Below are 20,056 nucleotides of genomic sequence, written 5' to 3'. Positions count from 1 at the left end.
AAAACGCAACAAAATTAAAAATATACATGTTTTTGAGGATGTTCAAAGTTCCTTTAGATAAGGCAGTAAAATACCAGATACTGATCTTTCCATCTCCCAGCACTACAGTTCAGAGGCAGACAGAAGCTCACCAGTGGGCAGATTATGACACGATTTTCTGCCATGGGACTGTTCGGATCTGTCCCTGGAACAGCTGGTGCTGGGCCCTGCCACAGGAGATCCTCCTCGAGCTGGGCTCTGATCTGATTTGGTCTGGCAATCCCAGCACAGGCATGTGATTACGCTGCAGAACTCTCTCTAAGGGTCAGTTGCTTGGCAAAGGTACTGGGTGACAGAGGTCACTGCGGGCCATGCTGGGCTCAGTTCTAAGGGATTTATAAAAAGAAGTATAATATTGAGTCCATTAAATTTAATTCCTCTCTACCAGCTATATGACTGTAGCCCTCAGTCAATAAAGCATTAATGTTTAGAAGCAATTTGCAAAATATAGGCCTAAGCATGATTTATATGCCATTAAGAAGAATCACAGCAATGAAACATAAAAATCCGAGGTGTGATTCTGCAGCAAGTCAGTCAAAAAGGGGTTTAGTCATGACTTAATTAAATGTAGGATCAGATAATAATTGTGAGGAGAGATGCGCCTGCAGTCCTGGAAACCAAGATTTGGATATTTATTAAATATTCATTGGGTTGTGAAAGGGAATTATTTTCATACTGTGCTCCTTCTTTGGGTGAGATTTTCAGCCCCCAAAAATACAACCACATTTGCTGCATTTATCAAATCCCGTATTTGCATTCTAAAAAGGTTATGCAGGTGAATCCATCAAAAGCTCTATTATATTTGTATTAATAAATACAACCTTTGCAGGCGCAGTGGAAGGAGGTATGTGTGTTTCTCACAGTGCTGATGTTGTTCCCAATTACCTGCACTCAAGGCAACGGCACCGGGAGTTGCAGTAAATCATGTGGTGAGACAGACAACAAAAGAATTTATACTTGGAGCAATTCCCAAAGACAGACAAATTGCTGATTAAACTGGACATCCGGATGAAATACACAAACCCTCCCGTCGACAATGCCACACTTGTAATTCCAGGCAGCAAACCCAGCTAGGTAAGGATCACATGGAATAAAAGGAAAGGGAAAGCCCCAAGAGCTGATGTTTTGGAGGGGAACTTTAGTAACTCTGCTTGTGATCCCACGATACAACAATGTTATGGAAGTCTTCACTTATTGCAACAACAGACCTAAAAAGTGAAAATGATGTTTTAAGAGGGACAAAGACAATGTCTATGCAGGGGGTGTAGCTAAGGGGCTCTGAATAGCCCTCAAGAAAAAAACCTGCCTCTCTTCTTCTAATAGAACCAAACCCCAAAATTAAGTGTCAGTTCTTTGAGCCACTCACAATAAACTCAAAACAGACAGGATGAATTGAGAGAGCTGGGCTTGTTCAGCCTGGACAAGAGAAGGCTCCTTAAGGTGAAACCTTAGAGCAGCTCCAGTGCCTAAAGGGGCTGCAGGAAACCTGGAGAGGGGCTTGGGACAAGGGCCTGTAGGGACAGGCCAAGGGGAATGGCTTTAACCTGCCAGAGGGGAGACTGAGATGAGCTCTTAGGCAGAAGCTCTTCCCTGTGAGGGTGCTGAGGCGCTGGCCCAGGGTGCCCAGAGAAGCTGTGGCTGCCCCATCCCTGGCAGTGTTCAAGGCCAGGTTGGACACAGGGGCTTGGAGCAAGCTGCTCCAGTGGAAGGGGTCCCTGCCTGTGGCAGGGGTTGGAGCTGGATGAGCTTTGAGGTCCCTTCCAGCCGAAACCAGGCTGGGATTCTGTGAACACCTTTCGAGGCAGCTAAATGTGAAGGACCCAAGTAACAGACTGCAGAAAAGGTCTATGCAGTTAAGACAATTACGGATAAAGAAAAGATGCTCTATAGCTGTAGGAAATGTTGTTGGCTGTTTTTTTTCCTTTAAGCCAATATGGTTATTCTATCTTTGAAAACCACCAAAGGATTAAGAATGATGATTGGAAATGAATGACATTTTACAAAGAGGAGACATCCAGATTTAGGTCCTATTATATTTTGGGAGCAAATAAAAAATACTTTTTTTTTTTTTTTTGGAGGACAGTAGTCAAAATATTTTATTGCATATTTTACAAAAATGTGATTAATTCCTGGAGGAGATTTATTTCTCTTTATAAGTGTGAACAGTGCAGCAGAAAAGAAAAAAGATCAGTGTATGCGGTAAGCACACAAAATATTAATGATGTCTTAATGGTGCCCTTAATCTTTTTCATAAGTTTAGGAGCACAGCATGGATAAAAGTTCATCAAATAACTTACCTTGTAAATCCCTTTTTTCTTCCCAAACTTTGGAATGTGTCTTCTTATTTTAATGGAGAGGGGCAAAAGTCCCACGCAATTTATACTATTAGCAATAACAATATTCTACTTAAGTTTTTTTCATCAAGTGACTTTAAAGGGGTTTTTGAAGAACAGCAAATGTCTTCATTATATCTTCTCTCAGTGGTTAAGATCTGTTTCTGATCCTGCAGCCTATTCACTGGACTATGCTAGCCAAGGAGACAACTTATTTGGATACTGAAATCAAAGTATTGCTCAACTCTTCTCTAAACCTGTCAAACACCATGTCACTGTGTTCCAAATGGATTATAAGTAAGTTGAGAAATGGAGGGAGGAACAGGGAAAAAAATTGCATGTCTGTAACATTGAGGACTGCAAAGAATGGAATTTAAGTGTATAAATGCTTTGATTTCTCTGTTTACTTTAGTCTCTATGTAACTCAGCAGAACTCTAAATCTGTACAGAGTACTTGGCCTGAAAATTGGTCTTAAAAAGGATTTCAAAAATGACAAGAATTTCACCCAGAAGAATCGTGCTCCCACTTTAGCACAAAAATGCTATGGCTTCAAACTTCTGTCAAAATTCCCATTAGTGATCATTTGAAAGATCACTGCAATTTTTCCACATCTCATTCTGAAACCAGCACTGGATTAATCTCGCACAACTTTCGCCATCTAAACATTACACAGCTCATCTAAACTGGCTGTCACAGCTCCTCACAAAGCCAACAGAGAAATACACAGACATCTTTTGAAATGATTCAGCCCAGTTCTGGTATGGAAGGAAAAGATCTGCCCTCTTCAGGACACACCATCCTCCTCCTCTGTCCATCCCCTCTGATCCTGAACTGTGCCCTGAGAACTGGGTAACAGCAAGGTGTGATTTATCCCATCCTCTCAGGACTGAGATCCATGGACACTGCACAGAGAAGCAAGAGTTTAGGCACTACACAAAAAAGCATGGAATAAAAATGCTTGAAAGAGACGACCTTTATCCTAAATCAGATACCGACTGTGCATTATCCCTTTCCATGGCCAAGATGTGCACTCGACCTACGTTTCAGCTGAAATCTCTGTTAATCTCAAACTGTTCTTTGTCTCTTCTACCATAAAATTCCCTGATTAATTCACAGTGTTCCAGCCCGAAGCATCTGGTAGCCAGAGCGTGAAGGAAATGAAGCAAACTTCTACCCTGCCTTTTGTCATCAACTCAAGTTTTTAACAGACCATCACAAGACTTCAAACCTGTGGTGCCCAAGAAGGAACATGCTTTGCTCCAAAGCACAACCCTATGTCTTCATGTCCTCAGCTCTCATCTGAGGGTTTTCACTCTCATTACCCATTATAACAGCTCTAAATCTGGACAAGATGAAGAGAAATAGAAGAATAGAACCAAAGGTCCCAGATAGCTTCTGGATTTTTTCTCTTCTATGTGTTCAGCTCAACATCCCTCCCTTAACAACCACTTGCCAATGTGCTTTGAAGGCCTCAGTATCTAGGCCTTGAAGCAAGTTTAAACCATTTTTTATGGTTTAAGACAAATCTTGCAACTCCACAATTAACTTTGCATTTACAGCTTTTATACCCAAAGCAAAGCTCAGGGAGGCTGCCGGCGATACTATAAAAAGTTTGAGTAGGGCAGCTTCCTCCAGCATGGCAAATCTGTGCAGTCACAGTCCATCCTTCCAGCATCAACAGGGGATTTCTGTGGTCACACAGACCCCAAATCACTCCTCAGGTTTTCTTTTTTTTCTAAAAAAAAAAAGCATTGCAGATTGAAGGGAACCTTGAAAACCGGGGTTTAAAGCACGGGAGAATCATAGAATCAATAAGGTTGGAAAAGACCTTTGAGATCACCAAGTCCAACCATTCCCCAGCACTGCCAAGGCCACCACTAACCCATGGCACTGCGGGCCTCGTCTGCAGGGACGGTGACTGCAGCCCTGCCCTGGGCAGCCTGTTCCAATGCCTGAGCACCCTTTGGGGAAGGAATTGTTCCTCAGCTCCATCTAAACCTGCCCTGGTGCAGCTTGAGGCCGGTTCCTCTTGTCCCATCCCTTGTTCCTTGTGAGCAGAGTCCAGTCCCCTCCTGGCTCCATCCTCGGGTCAGGTCATTGTAGAGAGAGAGAACTTAAAGCTAACTCTCTTGCATCTCCTCTCCATGAAGAGATTAGCCTCATCTGCAGTTTTGGTTTGCAAATGTAAGAACAGCAGATGGTGGGGCTGGCAGTGAGATCTAGGTTTTCACTGGGAGGCACGATGTTAATACAGCCCTGGGAAAGCAGTGAGCCGAGTGAAACAGTGCTGGAAGTGTACTATTACCCAGAAGGCCATAAAGACAAGATCTCATTTGCTGTGATTCACTGAGCAACGCTACTTACTGCGAGAGCTTACAAACCCACATTTTAACAGAAGTCTCTCAAGCAGTTACAAAAGTTAGATCAAATCTGACTTTTCAATTCACTGCCCAAAATGCATGGGGTATCTTGCTCCAGGAGTGGTGGAAATACAACTGTGGTTAAATAAATCACATTACTTGCCATCTGCAGCATTTTACCAAGTAAGCTGGTAGTAACCCACTGCATACTCTGGGTTTTACTAGCAATTACAATTCTAGTACAGCAAAGGAGCTACAGGTGTCATTGTGTTCCACCTCCCTGTGAAGGCTTTTGCACAGTTTGCACCCGCTGAGCACAGTTCATTTTTATGATCTCCCTACAGGGATCTGCTCACCTGCTATCAGCTCTCGATCCTGGATCGCGTCCTTGCCTTTACTCATGGAAGTTGCCCAGCATTGCCATCAGTGGGCTCCGGCTCAAGGCTTAACCAGTGACACCACTGAGCATTTCCCACTGGTTCTACAGAACATCTGATGAACAATATGCTCCTTCCTTAGGCATCCTCCCTCCCTTCTCCCCAGCCTCTGCAAAGTGAAGCGAGGATTTCACTCCATTTTATCACCCTTTATTGCACATTGCTGAATTCTTCTTGCTGTCTTTCAGAAGAGCTGCTTTCTCCTCCTCAAACTCTTTGTCCTGATAAATATTTGAAATGAAGAAAACCCACTCAACTTTGTAATTTACCCTCAACTCTTATGCATCCTTCCTCTCACTACGTTGATTTCTTGATCTATTCCTTTCTACCTTACCCTGAAACCTTTCCCAACAGGCCTCAAACTTGAGCTTCTTTTCTGATGTTTTATACTGCTATGCTTTATACTTCTGCCTTAGCTTTTATTACATTTTGCATTCCCTTACTCAAGTGCATCACCTTCTATCTGTATTTATACTGTATTTATATCTATAGCCAAAAGGCTACCATCACTCTTTGTTAGACCACAATTCATCTTTGTGAACATCTTCATCTTCCCTTTAAATAATACCCCATTTATCTTCCTTGATTTTGCTTCCTTAATTTCTTCTCACATTTCACTTGGGGTTGAACATTTTCTTTGCAACCTTCAATATAGATGAGGTGGTGGCTACTGCACAGACTTGTTTCTTCCTACCTCTACTTTTATATTATACCAACTGTTTTGTCAAGATCATACAAAGAAACAGAGCCTTTCACGTTTCCTTCCTTCTATGATGGCACTTTCATCTTCAGTCCATTGGGTACTTGTTACAGCTGGACGATGCATCTGTCTTAAACTAATTTAATCTAAGCTAATCGTATTGACAGGTAAACTGAACCTCTATCTGGAGGCATCTCTCTTTGCCCTAAGGAACACAGGAAACTTGTAGCAAGGTTCAGTGACAGATTTCCACACTAATTGTAATACTCCAGTACTATCACTTCCATTTTCCATACAGAGAAAAAAAGACTGATGGAATTTGTGACCTGCTCCCAACCAACACAGGAAACCAGCAGCAGAAGTGGGATTAGAGCAAGGCTCACAAATTTCTGATACTCATTTCTAGATCTCTTCATCTTTACCATGGGGTCCCTGAACTGAGCTGTCCTACGCCATTCCCCCGAAACTGTTACATGAAACCACTTCTTTCAAGTCTTAAGAGAGGAATAGTTACGTGTGAGACGATCCTTCTTGTGGCCAAGAGGTTTTTATTCTTTAGTAGATCTGCTTGTTCTACAGCAAATACATATTTAACCTCAGAAAAAATAAAGCACTAAATGTATCACACAGCATGACTTCATTCTGCGCTTCTAGCGTTCTACAGATTTATCCAGTCATGAAAATCTATGGCACATTCATTCATATTCTTATTTCTTGTTCTGATGGTCTCAGGCCTGGCTTCTCCAACTTGATGCTGCTCAGCAGCCCTTACAAAGAATTACCTCTCCCACCTCCTCTCCCCAGTCATTGTAAGGAATAATGAAACACTGGGGTAAGCTGCCTGGAGAAGTATCTGATCAAAATGACAGAGTGAATCTAGTCCTGACTTGGAGAACAAAGCTGACCTGAATGGTCTGATAGAGTCATTCACTGCCCTGCAGTTCTGTGATGCATCAATATTCCTATAATATCAACAGCAACTGGTTATTGAAAGGAGTAAAACTAAGACGCTTTAGTGCATTTTCAGCTGCCTAATTGTGATTCTGAGGCAGAAGCGAAGCTTGTCCCACACATCAAACCGGATCTCTGGAGACAAGCAGTGATTGCTTCACCAGTTCCTGACCGCAAGGAGGGAGAAAATCTCATCTCTGATCCCCAACTAGGAATCTGATATATCTGCATCTCCCCCGGTGCTCCCATCTGTGGCACTGAAAGCTCTGGTTTATGCAGTAGAAATGGACAGAAAACGGGCGTCATCACTCACCATGAATATCTGGCAAAAGGATTTAGCCCTTAAATTGCAAACATTAAGCACAAAGCAAAGCAGATAGAAAATGTGTAAAAACCATCAAGTCATACTTGACTTTATGTAAAACAATGAGAAAAACCCCTAAAATAAACTAAAATCTCAGAAACATAGCTTGGAACAAACATAATTAGCAACCAGCACTGCAAACCAGCTTTTAGTGAGGTTCTCCAACACACCCTTTTCCCCAGGATGCATGCAGCATCTCACAGAAAGGCCAGGTTAATGTGAATTTACACCTACAGGAGATTATGTTTCCGTATCTGTTCTTATTGCGGTTTTCGTCTTCCTTGGCTGTATCCCAGGATGCTGTCTGCCCCTCGGGTAGTGCCTGTAAAACAAACAGTACAGAGACTTCATAAATAGCTGGCCAATGCCTTAAGATGACTGAGCAGGGCAAAAATAAAGGCACTGCATAATTCAGTCATCAACCAAGCACACAAGTGTTCTTGAGGAAAGGGCACGTCCACTAAAGCAAGCAGCAGAGCTTGGTGCAGACCATTTGCAGCTCTTGGCTTCTGCCAGCAAAGAATCATTCGCATCTGGCTACTTCTGATGCAAAAGGACCAGGGGAATTTGTTTCTGGCTTCACAGCCACAGGTTAACTTCATTCTTCCTGCAAAACAGGGTTTGTGGGGATTTCACATCCATACAAACACAGCACTTAGTCTTTCATATTTAAGTTGAAAACAGATACAGTGGTTTCACCTAGTTCTGTATTAATAGTGGAGTGATGCAATGCAAACCACTAGCTGGTTTTCTCTAGGGAAAAATAAAGCAGCTCAGGGTTTAGATCATGTGTAAGGAAGAGAGGCAAAAGGAGGTAAAATGTGCTCATGAAGTATGAAAATAACCAGGCATTTTCCTAAAATCTGCTCTTTTCTTTGAGACAGGATGGGGTAAGGACACTGGCAGCACATGGTGCTGCCCTACAGCCTGGCCTTTCAACTGTTCTGAACACACTCAAATGAGCCACTTTACCCATGGGGCACATCCAGGAAGATTTATCAAGGCAGCGCCAGGAAAAGCACAGGGTGCCCAGAGAAGCTGTGGCTGCCCCATCCCTGGCAGTGCTCAAGGCCAGGTTGGACACAGGGGCTTGGAGCAAGCTGCTCCAGTGGAAGGGGTCCCTGCCCGTGGCAGGGGTTGGAGCTGGAGGAGCTTTAAGGTCCCTTCCAACCCAAACCAGGCTGGGATTCTGTGATTCTAAAATGTCATTTTCATGGGATCTGGCTGGAGGATGGTCTGGCCTTCGCTGAAAGATGGCCTGGATGCCTGAAAGCAGGATGAGCCTTCTCCCTTTCTCAGGATGGTGGGGAATGTCAGTACAGATACAAGCAGCAGGCACACCAGTGCTTACTGCTGGAACAGCAACAGCAACAACTCCCTGGGCATTGCTCATCATAACTGAATGGAAAGCCACGATCTAGTTAAAGATGTCCCTGCCCATTGCAGGGGATTGGAGTAGACGAGCTTTGAAGGTCTCTTTCAACCCAAACTATTCTATGATTCTATGATCTGCAAACCACTGCTGGTGGCGACAGACAGCCTAGCCTTGATCTGGGCCAAAAACACAGGTGAGGAGCACACCTCCCACTGAATTGCACCTATGTGCGTCCACCAAGATCTACTCCCTAACATGATCCCCCATTACTAAAAACAAAAGCAACATCATAAATTGTAGTATTGATGGTCCCTAGGAAATTTTGAGGGTTTTTATATTGCAGTCATTGTAGAATCGTATCTTCCTTAGCTAGCGGTGGATAGTGTGACACAGCTGTGCTAGTAAATGAATTTATACTCATCTTCACAAGCCACTCAGGTCTATTACAGTGCCTGAATGCAATAGCAGAATGACATAATTATTAGGATCTACAACACTGATGTTACAATTCAGTTTAATACAAGCATAGCCCTGGCAGAGCAGATCACTGTGAATGTCCCCCTGAAGGGTTCCAGGACAGAAAATGTCAGGCACTACAGCACTGCCACCAGCACTGCTGGTAACAGACAGGGAGAGTGAGCTCCTGTTCAAAAGCCCAGGATAAAGAGTAATAACTCTGTAATTGGTAGGGCTTTGATCACACATCCATTTCCTTTACAGGCAGCTGTTTCCAAACAGCAACTCATCTCCCGAGCAAAAAATCCCAACCCAAGCAACAAACCCAGACACAACAAAAAATCCCAAAGCAAAAGAAAAGAGCTAACGAAGGTCCATTTTCATCTTCAAAGACTGAGCAAAAAAGATGCCTTATTTTCCCACTAATATCCACTATTACAGCAGATTGACCAGAGAATGACAACAGTCATTAGACATCTAATCACAGCCATCTGAAAAGAAAAAGAAAAAAAAGGGAAAATCCTTTCTCATGACTACCACTGGGAGAAGCTATCTTGGCCAAAGAAAATACATCAGCTCCAATAAATACCTTTTCAACAAACCCTATGTGATTTGAACATGAAATTCTCCATTGAAACTGATGTTTTTATATTAGCCTGATAGCCTCCAGGGATTTAAGAGTCCAGGATTTTTCATCTCATTCAATACCAAAGAAATCTCTGCTTTGCACAGAACTACCCACAGCCCAGCTCTGACTGATGAGGAACACAAGCTACCCTTGCAGAGGTGTACCTTTTCCCCCTAACTTTATACGCACCAGATGACCAAACAGGAGTAAACAGTGTGTACAGGGGTGGTACAGCACAGAGAACTTTCTATGGGATCACTGAAAATGCTGCACCAAGAATGGAAACTGCATTTACAAATGCAATAGTATCACTTATAATTTGGTTGCATCCAGACAAAGCGGAGCACACCTAATGTTTTGTTCCTTCATGTTTTGTTGACACAGTATAATAGCAAAAAGAGTTAAGTTTGTGTTTCTCTGCATTATCAGTAACGGTAAACAGGATAAATCACTCAGATGTTGGTATTTGATATGTTTTTCACAGGAAGCACTCCCTCTTTGAGTTTTTAATGGCAAAATTGTTCACAAACCTGGACTGGATTTTTAGGCTTTTCTTCATTTTCTAGGTCAGTTTTATAAAATGTATAATGAAATATCTTCCCAGTTGTAAAATTTATGTTACAGTGATGCTTTTTAAGCTAAATTGATCCGATTTTGATCTGAAATGACAAGAATAGAACTCTAAAAGTCGGCTTCATCTCAATCAAGCTTTCTAAGCACCACGGCCCAAATATAACTAAAGTGTTCACATTAAATTGAGGCTTCCTGTGAGCCAATTTAAATTTCCAATGGATGCATTTAGTTAGTTTGCTGTTTTTAATTTAAATAGGAAAACTTGAATCATTCATCTGCACTGCTCTAGTCCAATGCTGCAATATTGCTGCCAAAGGCAACATCAATTAAAAGCTGTGCTGCTCCTCTCAAAGTGTGCTACAGAGTCCTAGTCCTCTCTCTGCATCACTGTCTTCTCAGCAGTGGTGGCAAAACTAATCCCGCAAGTCTGCTGTGACCCAGGGTTAAAAACTGTTTTGGCTAAAAGAAAACATAACCTGAAAAGCAGTATTTCACCAGTTCAGGTGCCTATTCTGGTTCATAGCAAAGCCTTAAATCAGCATTTTCCAATGACAGCACCTACAGTAACATCCTGCTGCCAAACATGCAGTAGCGTCATGTCATAGTCTGAACCACAGGACCTATTCTTTTTACCAGACAAAAGCTGTGTAGCCAGAAATGAAATGGTTAAAATCCAGAGGTGACTTAAACAAGTCAACAAGACTCTCAAAACGAAGATGCACAAGGAAGAAGCCGCAAAATCCAAATTAACTAAATGGCCTCAGTAATGCAGCAGGAGAAGGTACTTCAGTGACATCCTAAATCATACTGGAAAATGAGTTTGGACACTTAAGCTTATTATCTCCATAGCCAGTAACTGGTGCTTGCAGTGAGTCTAGGGGACTCGTCCTGCAGCTCACAACAAATCAGGGCTGATAAGTTCTGAAGAAGGAATATGGGACATTTAAATGTGTCCTGTTTAAATGTTTGTGACTATGCCTAACCCCAAACAGTGCTATCTACATCCAGAGCTGGTGATACATTATTCTCTAGTGGTCTACACATTCTATTACTAAACAGCAGCAGCCAAAAAGGCCCAAATCCCACTTCAGCCCCAGGTCAGCAGGCAGACCCAAACTAACACATACATGGCAAGTGCTGACAGATTTCCACTCTCACATACACACACAGAGTTATCATCCATTTCACACCAGCAGTGACACTGCTTCCACAATCACAGCCTGCTTTTCACCTCAGCACGCAGTTCCATGCAAGGTGCAAGCAGCAAGAAATCCTCTTCTAGATGCCCTTGGTAGAACATGCTACCCATGCTCCAATGGTCTGTAGGTGAAGGTGTGCTAAACGAGTATCAGATGCGATTTCCAATTATTTAGTGGAGATGAGAATATAGAGATAAGAGATTGTCACAAAGTGACTGATACACTCCATTCAAAGTGATTTTTCATGAGAGTAAAATTATTTGCTAACATGTCACTAAACAGGCTGTAATTTATGCTATCAATTTGCAAAGTAAGTAGAAAATCAGCTCTTTAGAAGAAAAAATGTATTTGAAGATGACACTAATACTAGTGTATCAAAAGGCATTTTAAAAGAGACACCAGATTCTTTTCCAAGATTTTCTCAGTCATTCCACAAAGCCAAAGAAGCTTTGTGTTCCTCCAGATTTCAGCCAGAGACATCCTTTCAAACAACTTCAACCTCTTGCCCTCTGGGAGCTGTAACACTCCTTGACATCCCTCTACTCTGCTCTCATGAGACCCCACTTGGAGTTCCGTGTTATAGTTCTGGTCTCCCCAACATAAGAAGGACATGAAGCTGCCAGAGCAAGTCCAGAGGAGGCCAGGAGCATGATGAGGAGCTGCAGCACCTCCTGTATGAAGACAGGCTGAGAACAATGGGGCTGTTCAGCCTGGAGAAGAGAAGCTGTGTGGAGACCTCAGAGCAGCTTCCAGTGTCTGAAGGGGGCTACAAGGATGCTGGGGAGGGACTCTTCATCAGGGACTGTAGCAACAGGACAAGGGATGATGGGTTCAAACTTAAACAGGGGAGATTTAGCTTGGATACAAGGCAGCAGTTCTTCCCTGTGAGGGTGCTGAGGCGCTGGCACAGGGTGCCCAGAGAAGCTGTGGCTGCCCCATCCCTGGCAGTGTTCAAGGCCAGGTTGGACACAGGGGCTTGGAGCAAGCTGCTCCAGTGGAAGGGGTCCCTGCCCGGGGCAGGGGTTGGAAATGGAGGAGCTTTAAGGTCCCTTCCAACACAAACCAGGCTGGGATTCTGTTATTTAATATCTTACAATGCAGCCAGTTTTGCTAACGGCTGATTTATCAGGGTGTGCTTAACTTTTGTGACATGTTGGCTTGGGATGTTGGCTTTCCAGACAACCTTCTGGAGTGACACTGATGCAGGTTAGCTAGGTGGCTTCAATGGGACAGGCAGAAGCACGGTTTGAAGGCTGGGATTCTATGATATTCTGTGATAATCTTTACATTTGTAGGATTGCTGGTGGTGGCTGGAAGCTCTTTGGAGCTGAAGTGTTCCCTGCATCCCGTGCTTTGAAAACCAAATTACACCACTGAAAACGACTGCTGCTGCTGCCACAGGCAGTTACCTCTAATTGAAGGGTAGAGCAGCACATGTGATTTGAGAGCTTGTGGCATTCTCCAGGCTATTTCTTGTAAAGAAAGGAATTATGCAAATCTCTATAATGTCACAGTCATTACATACGTATGGAGATAGCACTTTCTGGGAAAGGCAGAACTTGTGGAGCTGAAAGTTGCACTGACATTTTTCATGCTAATGTGCTATTTTGATAATTACCAATGCCAGTGCCAGAAAATTACATATATGCCAGCACCTGTTTTCTTCTTGAGCATCAAGAACTAGATCTTAGGGCATCTGTAATTGAGCTGAATGTAGTTTTGGGTACTATGATGGAAATAGAGGCCAAGGGGGAGCTAAGTAAGTCTCCTAGGAGAATTATTACCCTTTCTCAATATTAAACAGAGCTCTTTATATTGATAGTTTGATTAGTGTGCTTGATTGCAGGGCATGAGTGACTAAACCTGGTTAACATACAGTTACCAGAAACTTTGTTATGACAGTCTTTGATGTCATCTGATTAAAAAAATACTCCCTGGTGACAACCAGGAGAAGATTGCCTCTCAATTACAACAAACCCCAGCATCAACGATGCAAACCCCATGGACCCTGGCTTGCAGGGTGGAAAAGTGAGCTGTTTTCATTAAGTAGCTTATTTTTCACAGATGTTATGTTATTTTTAAGTAGTTTTAATGCCACTATGCATATTAATTGCTTATTGCCTTCCCACAAGCTTACGCCATTCATTACAATTATCGCTTGCCAGGGCAAAGTTTCACATATGTTTGATGTTGTTTCTCTCTTCTTCTGTTCTCTCTGCTCTAAATATATACTCCTTTTCCATTTCCTCCCCAATGTCAAGTTTTTCTGGTCATTTGGATTATGCTCCCGGTCATTCCAGCCTGGTGGGAAGATGAGAGGGGAGCATGGCTGCTTTCATTTTTACAGCTTACTCTTTGCTTCTCTCCACACAGGGAAGAGGACATCAGTCAAACACATTAGGAGCCAGAGGTTTGAGCATACTGGAATTTAAGCTTCACATGGCTCCTGCCTTTGCCTTTACAATTCTGCAGCCCAGTCATCACATTGTGATTTAGTTTGACCAATTGTTAGAGAGTATAAAAGCTCAAGCAAAAGTTCTTCCTTTTCTTAACGCCTGACTTGCCCTGTTGGCAACAAAAGCACATTAACAAGTAAGGACCTATGGGACTCCACTTCCTGCATTGAGTTCAGCACCTTTGGGCATTTACTGTCTGCTCTTTATGAGAGAGAGGGCACGTGCTAACGGATGAGCACAGTGTAATCTCACTGCTGTAGTAAACACGTTTTCTTTGGACTAGAGGGCCATCAAAGAGTGCTAGCACCGCAAAACCCTACCCTTAGAAATGGAAATACGATGGAGAAAGGAAAGGATTAAGAGGGTAAGGAAATCAAGGAACAGAAGCTCTGAAAAACAGTTATCCTCCCCTCCCAAGCATCTATCCTTCTACTCATTCATGTGAGCAAAGGTTCCTCTCACCTCATACTCCTCTTTAAATCCATAGCCCTGTCCTCGCTTCATCTGGGTGATGTGCTGCAGCAGGTCGGCCACTCGGATGGCTGGCTGGAACTGCCCCCGGGGGTAGGACATTTCCACCGGCTCGCAGCTCCGGAACGGGTGGGTCTGGATAGTCAGGGTTGGCTGGGTCATCTCTCCATGGCTACTGTCTGTTTTAAAGACAGGGAGGCAAAACAAGCTTTCACCTATCTGGTATTTCCATTCGCGTTCTTGCTCTGTTAGTTTATTTGATTCTCCACCACCCCATAGGTTGGTGCAGGCAAAAGAAAGTAAAGAAGTAAGCACGAAACACACACTTGCCTACAGCTTCCTGGAGAGACTAAACCACACTTGAGTAAACCCAATGAGATAGAACAGAGTAAATAGCCAGTCAGGCTGATAAGGACACAGCACAGAGACTGAAATAGCGCATTTTGTAAGGGTGAGCTGTGCATAACAACTCCAATCGAATTACATACCTGTCTTCACAAACCTGCAAAGAACATGACTGAGAGATACATACAGATGAGCAAGATACTCAAGTGGGATTTGGGGTTTACAGCATGAGGTAACTCAAAGGGGCCACGTTAATAGCAAACAAATTATTAGCATTTCAAATAAGTCACACAGGGTGTTAGAGGCGAATTAAACTGCTCTGCTGGTTCAGGCCTAAAATTATCTCAATTATGAAGCTGTAATATTATCAGAAATAGTAAGCCAGCATAAAAATATGGTTATCTTGCATGCAGAAATTGACATTCCAGGCACGTAAGCACAGAAGAAAGTTTCTTTTTTAAAGAAATGGATTAAAACCCCCTCTATCGCTATGCAGCTGGAGCTGTAATCTCTTACATCCCCAGCAAAACTCTGTATACACAAAAGATATTCCTGGTGAAGGAATATGGAAGAACTTAAATAACCAAACAATTGACTGTCACACTATTTAACAACAGAAACTCAGATTAAATGAAAAATTCAGTTTCTTATTTACCAGAGATAACCAAATTTAAATAGTTGGCCAAATAAACCATTGTTTTTTCCTATGGCTACAGGTATGTGAGGTGCTTGGGTCCTTTCACACATACAGGCCTTAACAGACTGCAGCAATTCTGTCCGGTCTTACCCAAAACCAACCTATGAGCAAACACAAAATGCATCTCCCTCAGACTGTTCTTAAAAATCCTTAACATTGTACAGACAAGGCTAGTTTCTGACAAAGAGCCTACACCCCATCCCTTGTCAGCAATCCTACAGCCGTGTTTCTGAAGGGATAAAGAATAAATAAATCAAATTTCAATTTCAGGGTGATTTCGATGAGGCAGAAATATGGCTGGAATGCTGCTGTAAACACTGCTGTCCTTGGGAAATCGCCAGGGAGTGTGATCAGCAGCAGTCAGGATCCGTGCCGTGTCCCTTACTGCAGAGGTGGGCAGGGGCAGAGGGATGAGGGCATCGGACGGCCTCTGCAGTGACAGGACATGACAAATGATGCTTGAGCTGGTTTAATGTGGTATTAGGGGGAAGATACCAAGACTGTACGCTCTGTTTTGAAGTTGTGAGTTGCAGGACTACGAGAACAGAATGCCAGCAGTGGACACTGCTGCACGAGGAGGTCACCTCCAGTGAGAGAGAAATAAGTCTGGTGGTTGAATTATTGGAGATGCTGAACACATCCCGCTTCTCCTGAAATAAATTACACAAAGTGATCATCAGCTCTGAAGATTAGGCTTCTGAATTGAAGGATTTCGGAATCCCAGGTTCTCATAAACACAGTCACATTCCCAGGACACTCGGAGATTTACAGAGCCATGGCTCTAGCGCAGCAACCCGCACATACAAAATGTGAATAAATTTGGGATTTAAGGAAGAGTAACATCCAAAGCATTTGTATAATCATCCCTAATGCTCCGACTAATGACAGTGTGAGCACTCTGAACAGAGGGAATTTCAAGGCTTATTAATTCCTCTCGTTGGATTCGCTTTCCCAATGCATCTTTCCACCCCTATTCCCTATTAACCTCCTGTAATGGAGAGGAGAGGATTTTTATCGCAGACCATTTCCGACAGACGTACTACACTTAATTTTCCATCATTAGGTTTAATACAAACCCAATTTCACAACTGGCTTCTCTGAGGAACCTGCAAGTAATGCCACATTTTTATCAGCCCCAATTAAGAAACATTACCACATCCCTATTCGAGAGGGAGTCTTAAAGCTAATGTGTGGCTCTAGTGCTAATACGGTGAGGGCACATGCAGAGCACAAGCAACTTGTACAATGTAGCTCAGATCAGTCAGCTCCTTTGCAGGCAATTATTAATTTCTCTCTTCATCAGATCCTTTAATTCTGGCATACTTGGTTCTTTTGTCGGGGAGAAGTATCATAAGGAGAGGTGAAAGGCAGGAAAGCGGTGCCCCTTCCTTTCCAGTATAACTGCCCTCAAGTAGGTGCCCGTGTTATCAGTCTGGGGCTAGAAGAAGGTGCTCAGTGATTCTCTTCTTTGAGTTTACAGTGACAATTGTGCTTCTGGTCTTTTTGTTCAGACAGATAAAAAATGGTACAAACTCCACTGATTGTAGTAACAGCTCTTGCAGCATGGTCTGTGGCATCACACTGTTCATGTGCTTCTCACCCAGGCAAGCACTTCTGCTTTAAAAGAAGCATCACACAATCTACTCTCAACCCTATGACACACAGACCTGGAACTAGGGAGAAGATCACCTCCTCTGGCCATCTGTGACAAATGCATCTTGAATGGCCTCTGTGCTACCTGAAAAACACCCCAAACCCTAGAATTGCACCAGCTCAGGATGGCTGCCAGGTATTTCCACCAGCCTTTTCTCTGGGCCAAGGAAAGAGCGGAGGGGCTTTTATGAAGACTAATTGCTATGTATGAGGCAAGCCCCATGCTCATATGTTCTGCTAATAAAGCCTGATGCAAGCAACATATTGTTCCTGCTCTGTCTAATCAGACCATGAGTCCAAACCTAAGCAAGGCATGACACCGTCTCCCAAGATGTGCTGTGAACAATTCCAAATGCAGGTAGGAGGGGAGGTAGCAGCAAAATGCTCTCTCTCTAGGACAATCAACTAAAAGTCTTTGGAGGGCTTCCAAAGAGGCTGTGCTTCTCCTGCAGATTGCAGCTATAAACCACATCTTATTCCTTTTGTTGCTCGTATTACCAGAAAACACAATAAAAAATCCCTCAGGAAAGTCAGACCTTCTGCTTTAATTGTTGCACTAAAGGCAAGCCACAGCAATTTTCCACAGACCCCTCTCTCTGTCCCCTTCTCACAAACATGCCCCATGCAAACCACAGAATCACAGAATGGTTTGGGTTGGAAGGGACCTCCAAAGCTCATCTAGTCCAATACCCTGCAATGAGCAGGGACATCTTCAACTAGATCAGAGTGCTCAGAACCACATCCAGCCTGGCTTAGAATGTCTGCAGGGATGGGGCATCCCCCACCTCTCTGGGCAAATGAGGATGAGTTTGTAGGACAAATTGACCTCTGAAGCATGTGTGCCTGTTGGGAGTTTTCAGTGAGGAGAGCAAAGCAAAATATACTTTTTTTTTTTTTTGAAAGATGCTTGAAATAATTCACTCTAATACTCAAAATCTACTGAACATAGAGAATTGTGCACTGGGGGTTTTATCATCTTTTGTATGCATATCTTATTTCTAGTCATATGTCCTCCTATTTTGATAGAACACATGTCACCATATTCCATTTCGTACCAATGATGGAATACAGTACCAAGGAATAATCCAAATTAAAACACTTCAAGAGACGGTGATTCCATTCTGACCTCAGAAATGGGGGCAATGGTTAATTACCTTTGCTGTCTAAACAGTTCTTAATTGCAATTTGATTTTGCTTTGCTTTGACTTGCAGGCATTGAATCTTAATACACCTTCTATTAGATTAAAGAGCCCTCGGAGCATTTGAAACCCTGACCCACGCAGGCACTGACCAAATCACTTCTTCAGTTTGTCTTTGGTAATGTAAATCAATTGAGAGCTTCTGAAGTCTCTCACTGGGGCAGGCTGCTGAGGCCTCCCGTTCTTTCCTAGAACCATTTCTGATTTTCCACAGATCTTTTTGTGCAGCTGTGACTAGAACAGGTATTCTGCATGTTGCTGGAAACACACAGTTTGCAAGAGGATCATTTCTAATATTAGCAGCTCGCAATAGCAAAATACGTTGTCAGCTTGTTTGTTAACCCTTTTTAGTGCAACAGTCTTACTCCCCATAGTAAGATGTCCTTTGCTAACACAGATATTTCGATTCCTGGAAGCTGGCACTTTCATTATCAGCCCAAGAATTCACAAAATACCCTGAAATTTTGTACAAGACGTTAAATCAATGATTCACTGCCTCACATAACTACCACGATTGGGAAACTCTTCAGGCATCTCAGCTTATCTGTTTAGTGTGTGACTGCAGATAATCAAATTTAACAGTGTTGCCTCTCCACTTTTAATATTCATAAACTCTCCCTGCTTATGAAATGGGGCTTCTTAGGACTCTCTGATAGAGAAATAATCATGAGCTTGCTGAAGTAATCTCTGAGGGTTCACTCTACCAGGAGAAACGTGTTGCAGCAGAGGCCAGCTAGGTGGCATCTTTCCCCATCTGATGAGGAACCCTGAGGGTGAGATGCTATTGCTTGCCTACACCACCTTGCACTTTGGTGCTACTCAGACAAGTAAAATAAGTGTCTCCCTCCACCAAAAAACCGATAAACTTCTCCATGGATGTCACATATAAGATGGAGAGCAGCTAAGAAAGTAGATTCCCAGCCTGGCAGTGGCTGTGTGTGACCAGAGCCCTGTGCACCATCCCAGCAGAGCTGCTGACAGACGACCTGCTCCTCCAGAGCACCTCTGGGAATGAAAACTTTAGATCCTTTTATACATGTCACCTTGTTTTGTAAAGGTAGTTTTGTTAGTGTGAGAGGTAGGTACCTGGACACAGTATGATGGTGCCTTCTGACCAGAGAACTGCCTCAAACAACCGAGAGCGACATGGCGCTGGTGTGTCATCTTGTACGTGCAGAGAAGTTTCTTTCAGAACTTTTGCTTTAATATCCACAAATGCCTTCTGTGTCTGTAATGACAGGCCTATCATCCCTGTTTATATTTTTATGCTCTTAGCCTTGCAAGTGTGTAACACAATAAGACATCCTTTGCACCCAATAAATTATACTTTGAGTAGTGTTTGTGATGGATTTAATTATACACATATCCAGTCTCTCCACACTAGAGCAAGGGTTGTCAGTTATTTGACATCTCCCAAGCATGACTCCAGCATGGCTAATATCAGTTTCCCTCTCACTAAGAATATGGTGCAAGCTGGTAAAATTAATTTGCTTTTTTGTATGCGTCAAGGCTTTATTATAGGATGACTATTCAGCTGTAATATGTTATATACAATACAAACACTGGTATGGCAAACCAAAGTGAAAGCATCATTTATCTAATGATATCAACTGACCTAGAAAAGGCACTTTCCTTAACAAAAAGCCTTCTGACACCAGGTCTGACAGACTGCAGAGAATGGAACTTTCTTTTCAAAGCCTATGAAGAAGCCACATATGCATAATCAAAAAAACCTTGAGAAAGTGATTTTCTTTAGGTTCTAAAGAGAATTCTAAGAACTTCTTGGCAAACACCTTACACAAGTCTATTCTACTCATAT

At 42.9% G+C, this 20,056-nt stretch overlaps 1 protein-coding gene across 1 annotated transcript in view; it reads right to left on the bottom strand.

Moving 5' to 3' along the window:
* PTPRT (protein tyrosine phosphatase receptor type T) overlaps positions 1-20,056 on the bottom strand; it is a gene marked incomplete at both ends in the record, with an annotated part of 457,941 nt that overhangs the window by 23,500 nt on the left and 414,385 nt on the right. Inside the window, 2 exons of the mRNA XM_080628020.1 lie at positions 7,420-7,507; positions 14,335-14,522. Of these exons, the coding sequence (XP_080484146.1) occupies positions 7,420-7,507; positions 14,335-14,522 (276 nt within the window). The remainder of the gene's footprint in view (positions 1-7,419; positions 7,508-14,334; positions 14,523-20,056) is intronic.

This window comes from Psittacula echo (genome assembly GCF_963264785.1).
Source record: "Psittacula echo genome assembly, chromosome: 12".
Taxonomy (NCBI): domain Eukaryota; kingdom Metazoa; phylum Chordata; class Aves; order Psittaciformes; family Psittacidae; genus Psittacula; species Psittacula echo.
This window is presented reverse-complemented; position numbering and strand designations above follow the sequence as displayed.